At 40.3% G+C, this 13,834-nt stretch overlaps 3 protein-coding genes across 7 annotated transcripts; all 3 read right to left on the minus strand.

Annotated features, from left to right (window-relative positions):
- Positions 1–188: 188 nt before the first annotated feature.
- On the minus strand, positions 189–6,421 carry LOC127247975 (probable LRR receptor-like serine/threonine-protein kinase At3g47570). 5 transcript variants are annotated; one of them, XM_051270094.1, is made up of 7 exons: positions 5,715–6,421; positions 5,066–5,570; positions 4,556–4,771; positions 2,476–4,467; positions 2,033–2,393; positions 716–891; positions 189–585 (listed from the first exon to the last, which is right to left on the minus strand). In XM_051270094.1, exons 1-6 carry the CDS (start codon positions 6,330–6,332, stop codon positions 876–878), a joined length of 3,708 nt encoding a protein of 1,235 aa, XP_051126051.1. In that variant the 5' UTR covers positions 6,333–6,421; the 3' UTR covers positions 189–585; positions 716–875. The 5 variants fall into 5 exon arrangements, with proteins under 5 accessions (XP_051126051.1, XP_051126047.1, XP_051126048.1 ...); XM_051270090.1 differs by having other exon boundaries at positions 5,066–6,421; XM_051270091.1 differs by having other exon boundaries at positions 189–588; positions 5,066–6,421.
- A 177-nt stretch (positions 6,422–6,598) lies between these two features.
- Positions 6,599–8,529, minus strand: LOC127248083 (SAP-like protein BP-73). Its single transcript, XM_051270255.1, has 3 exons — positions 8,316–8,529; positions 7,496–7,804; positions 6,599–7,337 (listed from the first exon to the last, which is right to left on the minus strand). Exons 1-3 carry the CDS (start codon positions 8,431–8,433, stop codon positions 6,910–6,912), a joined length of 855 nt encoding a protein of 284 aa, XP_051126212.1. The 5' UTR covers positions 8,434–8,529; the 3' UTR covers positions 6,599–6,909.
- Positions 8,530–8,643: 114 nt separating this feature from the next.
- On the minus strand, positions 8,644–12,852 carry LOC127248080 (cellulose synthase A catalytic subunit 8 [UDP-forming]). Its single transcript, XM_051270248.1, has 12 exons — positions 12,549–12,852; positions 12,330–12,440; positions 12,112–12,256; positions 11,712–11,978; positions 11,277–11,622; positions 11,059–11,196; positions 10,848–10,973; positions 10,555–10,767; positions 10,199–10,463; positions 9,927–10,126; positions 9,478–9,831; positions 8,644–9,397 (listed from the first exon to the last, which is right to left on the minus strand). Exons 1-12 carry the CDS (start codon positions 12,727–12,729, stop codon positions 8,810–8,812), a joined length of 2,934 nt encoding a protein of 977 aa, XP_051126205.1. The 5' UTR covers positions 12,730–12,852; the 3' UTR covers positions 8,644–8,809.
- Positions 12,853–13,834: the final 982 nt, after the last annotated feature.

Below are 13,834 nucleotides of genomic sequence, written 5' to 3' on the forward strand. Positions count from 1 at the left end.
CCATGCGCAAGTGGATGGAGAACTGATGATTCAAATGGGGATAGTTGTTTCCAGATTGAATGATTTTGGTCAGAAACTTAATGTTAATTCCACAACTAATTCTTTGAAAAATTGCCCAAAATGAAGAGAGTAACTTCTGTATAATTTATTGAATCTTGAAGCAGGTATGGATCAATGTGAGCCCTGAAAATACTCTTCAGCAGTCTTTATCTAGCTGGATCTGCATTTATTTTCCTTTGCTGAATTGGCCATGAAAGACTTGGCCACGGTTCCTTGTTCCAAGTTTGCATTGTCATTTAATGTCAGCAATACCAGAAATATTATTTATTTATTTATTTTCCTTTTCTTGTTCATAAGTGAAAGTGAAAAGTCCTATTGGAACTGTCTGCAAAACTGGGGACAGTTCCGGAAAAACCCATGTTGGAAATATACTATCCAGTTACTCTATAATGGCGCAAGCCACAGGCACAGGTGACTCCAATCCAGTTTTTTTTAGGACATCGAAACGGTCTGGAACAACATGAGTTTTCAGGGACAAAAGAGCAGATTGATCTGTTGTGAAGCCAGCTCTGGAAACTGATAAACCTGCTAAAAACACATCAGGATTAGCACTCTAACCAGATGAATAAAGAAGGAACTTTTCAAATTCATGACAGGAGGACGTCTGATGAACATTGTGTGATTACTGAACCAGAACTTTGTAATGCAATATTACATGGTAATGTTGAAGTTGCACATATTCGATTCACTGATGGAGTTGCATTCTAGGATCAAGGCAGTCCATGTATTAACAATGCTGGGATAGGTCAACCAGTCTGCCAAGTTGGAATGAATCTCCCAACTCCTTTTCCCATCCACAATGGTGGAAACTGAACTTATGTCCATAAATACCTGGAAACATATGTGAAAAGTCATTCCATAAATTATACTGTAGAAAGCAATTATTAGAAACCAATTGAAAGCAGGGCCCCCCAACTAAAAGCCACAGCTGTGTAGTGGGGATGGTAGACTTTTTCTACCTTCTTCCCCATTACAAAGCTAAGTCTTCCAAGTCAATGGCGAAAATAAGCTATCAATGAAATGGGGAGCGGGTTAGGAAACCAAAGAATTTTATTAGAAGAAACGATAATGGTTGGATTGCTCATTTCCTCCACAAGATATTATTTGAAGTGATTACACATATCCCTCAATTGACTTTCCGGCCTTACTTTGTAGACTAATATTAAGATTCCACTTAGAAAAACAAAAATCATGAAATTTAGTAAAGCCTCAGTTTAACTTGCTCATTTTCTACAATAGGTACAACACATATATAGATTCAACATCACACATAGTATAGAAAGAGTCAAGGTTAATGATTGAACTGAAATATGTGAACAAAGTTTAGGAAATGAATATGAATTTGCCTGAGATAACAAAGATCAGAATCAGACAGATTCCCCCCAGCTGTGCAAAACATCTTCCTGGTTTCCCTTTCTGGGACAAAAACACGGTGGGTAGGAGGATAGGCAAGTCCCTAATAGGCTTAATTAGACCTGTCGATACCTTAACTAGAAAAATTTGGGTTGGAGCTATACCCAAAGCAATAAGCTTATTATAATAGGAGATTAACTTTATTAGTTTTGTTACATTCTCCAAATTTAGTTATTAATCACACTGGAATACATTAATTTTCAGAAAGATTATTCAAGATAAATAAGTACATTCAATGAGATCTTAGATAAAGTATTAACAAATATGGATAACTCGGATGGGTAGCATGGCAGATTGTTTGTCACCTGCATATATTCACAAACAAAAATCTGAATTAGAGTGTACTTTAGAGAAGGGGTAGAACAGTTTTCATAGCGCTTAGCATAATCTAGTTATGCTGTACTTAGGTTTCCGGATTATTTATTGTGCGTAAAATGTGTGGAACAGAACGAGGGAAGTACTCACTTGTTAGAGTGAAAATTTTCCTTCAAACATCATCGGACAAATATTCCATATTTCTCATTAAGGTAAGACTGCTATGTTAGTAATTACTACTCACCGCGTCTCTGGTCCAGCATAGTGTTGCATAAAGTTGAGTTTGATTTTCTTTAATTCTGCCAAAGTATCTGTCATGTTCATCCTTTCGCTGGGAGCATCCTCCGAGCATCTCATAGCCAATTCCAACACAGATGATATGCAAGGCAATACTGTACTGGCATTCATTTCCTCAATGCTTATCAAACTGGGGTCGGTAACCTGGATCAGAACATCAGGATGTGAAACTTTTACCCAACTCCTGAGGTTCATGCCACCAGAAAACATTTCATCGCAAGGACTTTTTCTTGTGAACATTTCCAGCATGATGATGCCGTAACTGTAGACATCACAGCTTGTGGAAATCCTGCCTTCCGATCCATATTCTGAAACAATTTTAGTATTTTACTATCAATGATGTGAACTCTAGTCAAGAAACACAAAATATATTAAATTTTAAGAACAAACCTGGAGCCATGTAGCCAAGTGTTGCAAGAGTCCTGGTGTGAGTGACACTCCCTTCTTCGCCCAAAAATTTTGTGATGCCGAAATCACTTACATGGGCAACCATGTTCTCATCCATGAGGATATTACTAGGCTTTAAATCACAATGAACAACAGGTGTCGAATAGCCATGGTGGAGATATTCGACTGCACAAGCCACATCTATCAATATGTTCAATCTCTGTATGACATCCAAATTGTAGTTAGAGTACAACCACTTCTCCAAGCTTCCATTGGGCATGTACTCCAGTAATAAGGCCTTGAAATCTTTATTTGAGCAACTTCCAACAACTTTAATAAGGTTTCTATGACGAAGATTCCGTAGGGCTTCACATTCAGCATCAAAAGACTTTGATTCATGCTCCATTTGTGTTTTGAAAACTTTTATAGCCAAAACAGTCCCATCCTTCAAAACACCTTTGTAAACTGAGCCAAAGCTTCCGCTGCCTAGCAAATTGTCTTCACTAAATTCATTCGTTGCTTGTAAAAGCTCGTAATAAGAAACTCTTATAGGTTTCTTTGTAGCAAATATATCTGACACAATTGGATACTCTTTTTTCCTGTAGTATCTAGTAATTAAAAAGATCATGCTCCCAGTCAAAATTAATGCCACTATTCCCAGAACAACGAAAACAATCTGAAGCTCTTTCTTTCTGTTTGACCTTCGCGTTGCTTTGCAGGATGAAACCAGAAACCTCTTAGAACCGCACAATGCAGTATTGAATGCAAAGGATCGGCTTGTAAGATTTTTGAAAGGGCCCTCTGTCGGAATCTCTCCTGATAATTTATTGAAAGAAACATTGAAGGACTTGAGTTGTGTTAGAGACTCCAAGGACTTGGGAATTGTACCAGAAAGCATATTGTGTGATAGATCTAGAGAATTCAAACTCAGCATTTTGCCAATGGAATCAGGAATGGGACCCTGAAATTTATTATACGCTAGAGAAAGAGTTATCACATTTTCTAAACCTCCAAAGGTGTTGGGGATATCATTTGACAACTGGTTCATTGACAAGTCAATGGTATTGGCTGCCTTCAAGTTTCCTATTTCAGGAGATATAGAACCATTGATAGAATTTGAGGAGATATCAAGATCTGAGAGATCTTTCAAGCTCCAAATGCTTGGAGGTATTTCAGAAGACAGGTTATTGGAATTGAGATCTATGTACCTTAGAGAGGATACACTTCCCAAGCATTCCGGAAGTGAACCTGTTAGACGATTTTGGCCCAATGCCAGGCGTCCCAAACGTTCTAATTTGCAGATATCAGTGGGAATAAATCCAGTCAGGCTGTTGTTTCCAAGATCCAATTCTTGAAGATTAGACAGTTTACTGAGTTCACTTGGAATGGTTCCAGTCAAATCATTTCCCTGAAGATTTAATCTCACCAATCCACTTAATTTTCCAATTTCATTTGGAATGAATCCCCTAATACTGCATCCTGATGCACTAAAAGATTGTAGGGAAGAAGAAAGATTCCCAGCAAATGTAGGAAAAGTGCCATTTAGTGGATTATCATTGACTGCCAAGAATGTTAAGGACCTGGAACTCATCAGAGAAGTGAAAAACTTCAGCTCAGGCGAAACAGATTCACTTATTAAATTGTTCCCCACTAAGTTTAGCACTTCCAAGGATCTTACATACCCCAAGTTGTCGGGAATTGAACCAGTTAACTCATTGTAAGTAAGATCTAGAATCTTGAGATGAGAAAAATTTGAGAACGAGTTTGGTATAACACCATTCAGATGGTTGACACCAAGAAAGAGTTGTTCAAGATTTGGAAGAGAAGAACTTAGTTTTTCAGGAACATTGCCTATAAAATCATTTCCTAAAAGTGAAATCACCTTCAGTGTAGACAGGTTGAATATGTATGAAGGTATATGGCCACTTAAGCTATTCATCCCCATCTCCAAGACCTCTAATTGAGTTAGTCTATCATACACTTGCGGAATCACACCTGAAATATACAAAAATAAGCAATTACAGGGTAGAAATCTGGTTGTTTTCTTGCGGCCTTTCTAGAAAAATTTAAAGAGCATTCATACCTGTGAAATTATTTTCACCGAGATAAAGTTCCGTGAGCATGGTTAGGTTCCCAATTTCATCAATCAAGAATCCGTGGAGCCTATTCCTTTTGAAAGATAGATAATTTAGATATGACATATTGGACATAGTTGATGGTATAGTTCCAGTTAGAAAGTTGTCCCCCAGACTTAAGAACTGGAGATTGTGAAGGTTTCCAATCTCTGATGGAATTAGACCTATCAAATGCAGAAAAGAATTGGCACATCAAGTTAGTGAACCTAAAAACGTTGAAATAAAATATTGACGTCGATTTAAGAAGGCATTATGATTGCTTATCTCATTTCTAACATCACAAGCTATAATTTTATCACATCATCAATCTGTGTATATTCTTTTCATATACCCCCATACAAGTCTGAAATGTGTTCCAAAATTGTGCTTTGGTTACTTTGCTAGAACTCTCTACTTCTAAGGGTACTTAAATTTATATTGCAGAGAAATCTAAATGACTCCAAAATGCACAAACATACCTGTTAACATGTTGCTGCGAAGATACAATGTCTGAAGCATCTCCAAGCTCCCAATTTCTTTTGGTATACTTCCTGTAAGAACATTATGTGGCATCGAGAAAAACTGAAGTTGAGTACACGAGGAAATACTTGATGGTATGTGTCCATGTATCATGTTATCAGATAGATAAAGCCTTTTCAGCAATGGAACTCCACGGCACATGTCACCAGGAAGAGTACCCGATAATTGATTTCTTGAAAAGCTTAAGTTTTCTAGAGTTGAAATGTTGAAGACAATTAGTGGTATAGAACCATCAAGTCGATTCCCTTGCAAGTTCAACCATTTCAACATGTGAAGATTTCCTATGGCTTCTGGCATCCCTTGAATCAAATTTTCTGACAATTCCAAAGTCTCTAAACCTGATATGTTTACAATGGAGGTAGGAATGGACCCTGAAAATCCATTGCCTACCATGTAAAGCTTCTTGAGGCTTCGAAGATTGCCTATAGATTTCGGAATTTCTCCCTGAAAAGGATTGTAGGAAACCGTCAAAGTATCAAGCTTTGTTTGGTTTGATGTTGAGACAAGAAATGAATTTATGCTAGAAAAACTATTGTTCCTGAGAGACAAGTTCTCAAGCTGAGGTAAGGATGAAATCCAAGAAGGAACCTCGCCGGTGAAGTTGTTGTAGCTGAAACTCACAAATCTCAATCTCTGCAGCCGAACTAAATCTTCAGGCAAGGTACTTTCAAAGCCATTTTTACTAATGTCAATCGAAACAAGGAATGAAAGGTTTCCAAGCTCCGGTGGGATGCTTCCGGCAAGACCCATATTAGAAATATTCAATCCAATCACTCTATTGTGGCGTTTGCCGCAGGTGACACCAATCCAATTGCAAACTGAAGATGGAACTGTCCAGTTTTCCATGACTTCATAAGGATCTGAAACGGTGCGACTTTTCAGGGACAGAAGTGCAGATTGATCTGTGGTAATGTTGTTGGCTCCAGCAGTGGATGAACTGGTCAACAAACTGTGCATGAATAAAACTGCAGCCAAACGAATACAGAGAGGACAATCTACATCCATGGCAATTGGGAATTGGATGAACCTTCTGAATTCTGAACCTAACTTATACAGAATCACAGCAACATTTGAAGCTGTATGTATGATCTTCAGCGTGTGATGAAGCAGATGGTAGGGACAACAGACGTGGTCCATAATGGCTACTCCTATTCTATAAAAAATTAGAATAAAAGAAAAAACAAAAAGTAGTGCCCGCAACATCATGTTTCCCAAAATGGATGTTTTTAGACTGTAGCAAGGAACTATCCATTAGCTTTGTGGTTGACGTCAAGCGTCAGAAATGGGCGACGGAATGTGATCCTGAGGCCTGTAATAATTGCAGTCAGATTTTCAAGTTGTTTAAGGCACGAATGTCAACAGAAAGGGGCCCATATGTCCCACTATAAAAGAAAGTCAGCCTTGACGTCACGAAGCTGACTATTAATTGAGAAAAATAGTCAATTTTGCTTCTTTAAATAAATAAAACCCCATAATAAAAGTTTTCACTGAATTGGAGAATGGGGAAGCTGATACATAAAGAACAAGAAGAAGATAAAGTTTCCACACATAGAGAAACAGATTCATTAATAAAGGAAACTGTAGTGACACTGTATATTGCATCTATAAACAAGGATTTTCGAAACATGGATATTTTGGCAATGAAGGATTCTTCCCCATATGTGCTCCTTTCACATAAGAAAATCGAGGACATTCATGTGGTCGAATAATCGAGCGAAATCCTTGACAAACCAAGGCGTATGGAACGATGAATAAAGATTTAGACGAGGGAAGTGGAAGCATTTCATGGAGTATTGCTATTTACAGACTGCGTTAGGAGGTCTATGAGCTCACTCTTTTTAAGTTTTGAATAACCCCTGAGCCCTTTAGATTTCGCAATCTCTTTTAACCGAGCAAGATTCATGTTCTTGAACTCCTCTACGAGTTCATGCTCGTTGCTATTATCTGTTGCTGGCAATGCTTGAGGTGTTTGCAGAAACTCCTCTCCTGGGATTGATGGAGCAGACATGGCGTGCAATGCTTCATCTTCTGGCTCGGATTTTTCTCTTCGGCTCAATAGAGTAGCTGTCGGAGATTTCCTAATGAAATTTGACGGAGGTCTTGTTGATTTAAAGCTCAAAGTTGGTGAGTGCACTGCTCTCTCATCTTCTCCCTGTGATTCTTTTCTAGCATGTGGTGATTTACTAACCTTCTTCACTGAATTTCTCCTCCCTGTCAGAATGGAAAAATCATGTTTCGGATTAAGAAACTATCAGAAAACTAGATGATGTGCAATAGTAAGCAGTATACAGAATTACAGGCACCATCAACATCAACGTATGAAGTTCATTCTCTCCAAAAAAACGGAAGGAAGAAAAGTGTTGTCTAACCTTTTCCTTGTGTTCTTGACTGGTGAAGAACTCCCAATATTGCCTCAGCTGAGGATTTCTCGTCATCAAACTTCTTTAAACCCTGATTCTTGGAATACAGGGTATCATCTTTGGAAATGGAAGCCTGTATTCGTTTAAAAAGGGCTATAATTTTTTCCTTATTAGGAGATAAGGATGATCTTCGATCATCTAATGGAGGGCCCTCCTCCAGCTCTTCGGCTTCAGGGGCCCTTGCGGAAGGATTGTTTTTACGCCATTTTCCATTTCCTTCTGCTCTTATGCTTGCAAAGGAGGGCCAATCTGCTATTTCTGCCAAATTGAACAAGCTGCATCAAGAAATGATACCTCAGTTCGAGATTTGTCCAATTTTACAAGAATCCAGATTACGAAAACTACATTCACTTAGATAAACGGAATGCATTTCCCCTTTGTAGGGGATTTTTACTGTGGTTAATTGACAGTGTCTGCTCATGTAAAATCGCTATACCAAATTTTCAAGATTGGATATTTCCATTTGACTGCAAAATGTCATCCCTAATGAAAGGAATATCTTCCCTTCCCCCAAACAAACACTACAAGTCACTCCTGCTATTCCTATTTTATCGAAATTAATCAAATTATGAATCATTTCAACGACCTGCCAATGCAAATCGACAAGCTTAATTACGTACAAGCCAACTCTAAATCATAATAAAATCCTTTCCCAGAATTACCAATCACAAAACAAAACCATCAATGCCATCAACAATGTTGTAGACGATCAAAATTAATAAAACCTAGATAAATCAAATAAATGGCCAGCAAAAGCATCTTCTTTTACCTTTTGGCGGAAAAAAAGGTTTAGGGTTTCCGAATTTCAGTCTGCTCGAGGGCAAATGAAAATGAAGAACAGAACGCGGACAGAGTACTGAGCCTCCTCCTCCTACTACCATATTCATCTACAAAATGGTTCAGATGGTATGGCTTTGTGGTATAATCGACAAAAGTAAACACTCCCTAAACCTTCAAAATACGTACACCAGATCGGAAGTCGATGGGCACCACTCGTTAACATACAAATCTACGTGGCTTTAATGGGCTTTTAATCTATTGGGCCAAAGGCCCATTAACTATATGGTTTTTAATCTATTGGGTCGAAGGCCCATTAATCATATCGAACAACTCGTTCAAGTGCTAGATAGCTTTTGATTGAATCATTGTGTAGCTTAGAGTACAAACAACAAGAAGTTTATGCAAATCGATTAACTACCAAATACGATCATCAATCATCTTCTTGCACAATCAAACTTAATCACGTCCAAAAAAACCAGACTTTTAACAATCAATGGAGATGCAGCTTTGAGCAAGTGTGGAGGAATCATCAACACTAACGAAGGGGTTGATCTTGACCCAGACGAGCGAGAAAACCGAGGCCAAGAGCACAGACCAGAGGATAACAATGGTGGGAGTCCTGTTCTGTTTGCCCATCAGCCCTTTAAGGAATGGGTAGAGATGGAGGATGACCCAGAAGGCGAAGAATACCTTGCCGAACAAAGGCCCCCATGCCTCGTACCCACTGTTCAGCGCGTCTGAAAATCCGGCCACCACTCCGACGAGGTTGATGATCAGAATGGTGGTCGGAGGGATCAGAACCGTCGTCCACTTGAACACATACAGCTCCCCGAACTCTGTATCGTCTGTTGCCTTAGCCGTCACCGTAAAATTGGTGTCCAGACCCGCCAGCATTTTCAGGATCCCCTGGAAAACGGCGAACAGATGCGCCGACACGCCGCCGATCACCCAGAACTGCTCGTTCCGCCACAGCGCCTCCACGCTGACGCCGCTCCACCTCAATTCCAGGACGCTGGTGACGATGATGGAGAGGAAGAGCCCCAGAAACAGGACGCTTGCCAGATTCGACAGCTGAATCAGCAAGAGAGAGAGATCACTTAATAAGATTTAGGATTTTGAATTTACAGGCTATGTACAGTCAAGCAGGTTACCGTAGGGATGATGAATTTTCCGGTGAGGAGGCAGATCGCCGGCAGAATGCAGTAGGCAACGAGTGGGAGGGACGTGAAAGGGTAGACGATGGTGTTGATATACGCAAGCCGTTGGAGCCATTTCAGGCGGCCGCCGCCAAATCCATACCACAAAGGACAATGTCGACTGAGAAAAATTTCCACCGATCCCAGCGCCCATCGGAGCACCTGGTGCAGCCTGTCGGAAAGGTTGATCGGAGCCGATCCCTTGAACGCCGGCCTTAAAGGCATACAGTAAATCGACCTCCATCCACGGCAATGCATTTTGAATCCAGTCAGGATATCTTCAGTGACCGAGCCGTATATCCAACCGATCTGAAAATTGCAGAGCTTGGTGAAGCTTTGAGTAATTAATCGAATCAAATATCTGAATTCGGATTGGAATCATTAGAGCAGATGGAATTCCTGACCTCTTTACCCCAGGCCGTCTTTTCTTCGTAGCCACAGCTGATGACATGAATTGCTTCTTTTATCAGCGTAGATGGATTTGCAGATTCGGCAACTCCTCCATTCTCCATTAGTGTAGATTCGATGAAGACTGTGGACAAGCCGAAGGTTTTCTCGAAGCTCATTTGGGAGATGAGTAATGACCTTTCGTGCTCGTCATAGTCTGCAGACACAGGTGGTTTTTAGGCCGGGCAATTTGATGCAATTTGAATTTGGTGTCGAGGAAAGAACTTACTGTCGATTTCCCTGAGGTTGAAGATGGCAGCGTTGAGGTCTTCCCTTTTAGCGTCACGGTAAACCTCGGCAAGATCCTTTTCTTTCGCATGCTTCTTTGGAAGACAGCAGCAACAACAGCTACTGCAGCATGAGCCCGATGATGATCTCTTAGGTATGCTCGGCAAGGATGCCGGTCCATATCCATAAAGTGCTTGTCTGTTGAAGACACAGCCTGTCCCAACATAGACTGGACCTTGAATGCCGTCTAAGCCTTTCATGTTAACCTGTCATTGGCATCGAACATTAGCCATGTTCATGAACTAATACAGAGACTTGATGCAACGAAGAAAAGGTGTACTGATCAGTGAATCTTACATCGAAGAAAACTGTGTTGCGATTAGCATATCGATCGCTCTTATCAATCCCATCGAACCTTTGGGGGAACTGCACGTAACAAACATCCCGACCCACTTGAGGATCCATTAAGAAACACATAGCCTCGCGAATCGCCTTGCTGTTGTTGACGTAGTGATCGCAGTCAAGATTGAGAATAAACGGCGCGTTTGTGAGCACGGCAGATACTCTTACCTGAAAGAAATCAGTGAACACTTTTATCTTCAAAGCTCATGATGCAGATTCTTCGAAGATTATCTAACAGTCATGCATACCAGAGCATTTTCAGCACCAGCCTTTTTGTGATGCTGATAGCCAGGCCTCTTCTCTCTGGAGACATAAACCAACCTAGGAAGCTCGTTCCCGTCTATATCCTGCGCGCCAGTATTGCCTAAAAACACCTGAAAAATGAACCGGAGAAGGCGATCACTATTTTGTACTTCACAATTGAATTAGAACATTTTCGAAGAATAAAGGTGGAAGAACCTGAATCATGCCAGGATGATCGCGAGTGTTGTTTCCGGGCCATTGTGTCCCATCTGCCATCGTCCAGCCTTCGTCTGGTGTTTTCTGCGCCTTCGCTACCAGAGCGTTTATCCGTACTTTATACTCTTCATAGTCCCTCTATGCAAATGTAAGAGTAAATTATTTATACTCAGCTACGATATGATCTTTCCGTAATGAATGTCAAAGGATATACTTACTTTCATGGCTCTTCGTTCCTTGACGAAGGAAGGCTGTATTTTATCCTTTAGGTAATCGATTCTCTGCGAGAAGTAAAACTCAGGGGCACGTGGCTCAATGGAGAACTTCTTGCAAAAGGGCACCCATTTCCTCGCAAAATCAGCTGTCTCAACAAGAGACTCGAAGGTAAGCATAGCTGCGCCATCGTCCGACACATAGCAAGAGACTTTATCAACAGGATAATCCACCGCGAGGATTGATAGAACAGTGTTTGCAGTTATCAGGGGAGGTTCTTTCAGGGGATCAACGGTACTGACAAAAAAATCCACGGCTGCGAGCTCTGATGGTTCACCTTCGCGCTCATACCTTTCATGTCATGTAAGGTAGTCAAGTTAGAGCATATTTGAGATCTTGCTTATGGCTTCTTGAGGAATTTCAGTCAATAAAATGCATACCTTGCCGATAATCTGTTGACATAAGTCTCCCTATTTACAGGAGTCCACTTGGGGAACTGATCGAGCACCCATGAAAATGCAAACCAGATTTCGCAAATGACTGAAGTGAGCCATAGACCGAAGGCACTATCGACAGGATGCGTCACACGGTAATGGAAGAAAAAGGCGAGGATAATCAACCGCAAAATGATCACTGTTCTGTATGTTGTAAGCTGAGTTTTTGGTAAGGGAAATACTCTGGAAAGTGGAAGTGCGGCGTCTGCAGACCTGCATAGATGAACTTCTTGAAGATTTAATTGTGTAGACTAATAAAAACGATGAAGATCTTGAATATATTTAGCTCCTTGGACTTGTAAGCGTTATTATATTGAATTGTTCATATGAAGATCAATGAGCTCACTGTGGTTTTTCTTCCATCTGCTGCTCAGCTGGTATTTGTGCTTCTTTTTTATCCTTTTTTGCAGCCTTCTTCTTCTTGTTCTTCTTTTCTTTCCAACTTTCCACTCTGTTCTTCCATATCGGATTCCCAGAGTCATCCAAATACTCTACGGAAAGATCACATCGATTCAGAGCTAAGTGTTATGGATTATTAGTATTAGATGAGGTAAGTGAGCTCACCACTGTCCACTGTGGAAACAGTACTGACATTTCTAGCATGAATTCCCATATCCTGAGCGTTGTTTGCAGCAGCAGGAACAGGATTTGGAGCTTCAGCTGAAACTTCAGGCCCTGACATGGATCAATTCATTCATATATATCAAATTCAGGCACGAGTGATTGGCAAGAGATGGAACAATAAACAGTGCTAATGAAGTTGAAGATTTATTTGTTTGTTACCATGGCCATAAGAGGTTCCGCATCGAGCACAGGCGTTACGGCCTTCCTTTGCTTCATAGTCACGGCAGTGTTGGCAGATGGCGTAATTGCATTCATGGCAGGCCACGAACACTTCCCCTTTCGAGTTCAATCCGATCTCCTCGCCACAAATGTGGCACATGGGAACCCCAGACTCCATCATCTTTGCTTGTCACCCCAGAAATTCTTGGTCTGCTGCAGTATATATGTATGGATGCTAGTGTAATGGAGAAGATAAACCTACAAAGAAGACAAGACCATTTCTTAATGAAGACTCAATAGAAACTATACGTATATATAAATTACAGAGAAGAGAAGAAAGGTTGTTGAAGAACATGTGGGTTGCAGAGATTGGTGTGGTGAGCTTTCAAGAAGATAGAAGAAGAGGAGAGGTCATTTTCTGGGTGGAAAGATTCAATTGCGGGAAGCTGAAGACAGAATGGTTGGGCTCTACACATCCCTCAACTGACACAACCAACGTTGCTTAACCAGAAAACCCATTTTTATCACACTACCAAACTACTGTAGCTACCCAATTTTCATTTTAGTATAATGGCAATAAAATATTAGTATAATGCAATACTAACCTGTTCGATGGTGCTTTTTTTCTTCACCTCCAAATTCTAGACAATAAATTCCATTGCTGACATTTGATGAGCATGGAGCCAAATCAATAATAAAAGCCACATAAAATTTGAATCTATGAAAATAAATGTGCGATGTTCAACAAGTCGCCGATAGGATCAGAACATCGGTTGATTAATGTGAATAAAAGTTGCAGTTATTTCAAGGAAAGATCAAATGTAGGTAGGTGTGTTTTCTCTAGCTATAGAAGCACAGTCAAATCAAGGTAATATCAAACACACTCAATGAGGAATTCATCTATTATCAATGGAACTACCATCCAGGATGACGTCCCTGGTCCAGCAGTAACTAGTAAGCCGACGGTTCAGCCACAATTTAGCCTATAGAATAAACTTTCACTACTTTGAAAGTGCCACAGATAACTAGATTTTCTGAATCGGAGGGGGTTGTGCAAAATGCAAAAATTATGCTCTGCAAGTTGATCCGGAGGCGATTTTCTGAATCTAGATTAACTTTCCGAACATAGAGAGAGTCCTGTTTTGGATATTTTGAATATGATCAGGTAGATAATGCAAAAATTATGCTATGCAAGTTGATCCAGTTGTAATGCTTAAACTTGTAAGTGGTATTATATTGAATTGCTCGATGAATGAGCTCACTGGTTTTTCTTCCATCTGCTGCTC

Source organism: Andrographis paniculata, unplaced genomic scaffold (genome assembly GCF_009805555.1).
Source record: "Andrographis paniculata isolate CXL003 unplaced genomic scaffold, ASM980555v1 Contig32END, whole genome shotgun sequence".
Lineage (NCBI taxonomy): Eukaryota > Viridiplantae > Streptophyta > Magnoliopsida > Lamiales > Acanthaceae > Andrographis > Andrographis paniculata.

What these genes read in the sequence shown, in the direction of transcription:
- LOC127248080 (XM_051270248.1), bottom strand. Translation starts at nt 12,729, where the DNA reads ATGATGGAGTCTGGGGTTCCCATGTGCCACATTTGTGGCGAGGAGATC. An exon ending in GTCAACAGATTATCGGCAAG is followed by an intron (nt 11,623 to 11,711) that starts GTATGCATTTTA and finishes ATGACATGAAAG; the next exon opens with GTATGAGCGCGAAGGTGAAC. An exon ending in ATCATCCTGGCATGATTCAG is followed by an intron (nt 10,974 to 11,058) that starts GTTCTTCCACCT and finishes TTCATTTTTCAG; the next exon opens with GTGTTTTTAGGCAATACTGG.
- LOC127248083 (XM_051270255.1), bottom strand. Translation starts at nt 8,433, where the DNA reads ATGAATATGGTAGTAGGAGGAGGAGGCTCAGTACTCTGTCCGCGTTCT. An exon ending in ACCTTTTTTTCCGCCAAAAG is followed by an intron (nt 7,805 to 8,315) that starts GTAAAAGAAGAT and finishes TCAATTTGGCAG; the next exon opens with AAATAGCAGATTGGCCCTCC. An exon ending in GTCAAGAACACAAGGAAAAG is followed by an intron (nt 7,338 to 7,495) that starts GTTAGACAACAC and finishes CCATTCTGACAG; the next exon opens with GGAGGAGAAATTCAGTGAAG.
- LOC127247975 (XM_051270090.1), bottom strand. Translation starts at nt 6,332, where the DNA reads ATGATGTTGCGGGCACTACTTTTTGTTTTTTCTTTTATTCTAATTTTT. An exon ending in CGGTGAAAATAATTTCACAG is followed by an intron (nt 4,468 to 4,555) that starts GTATGAATGCTC and finishes TGTATATTTCAG; the next exon opens with GTGTGATTCCGCAAGTGTAT. An exon ending in ACTTGGCTACATGGCTCCAG is followed by an intron (nt 2,394 to 2,475) that starts GTTTGTTCTTAA and finishes AAATTGTTTCAG; the next exon opens with AATATGGATCGGAAGGCAGG.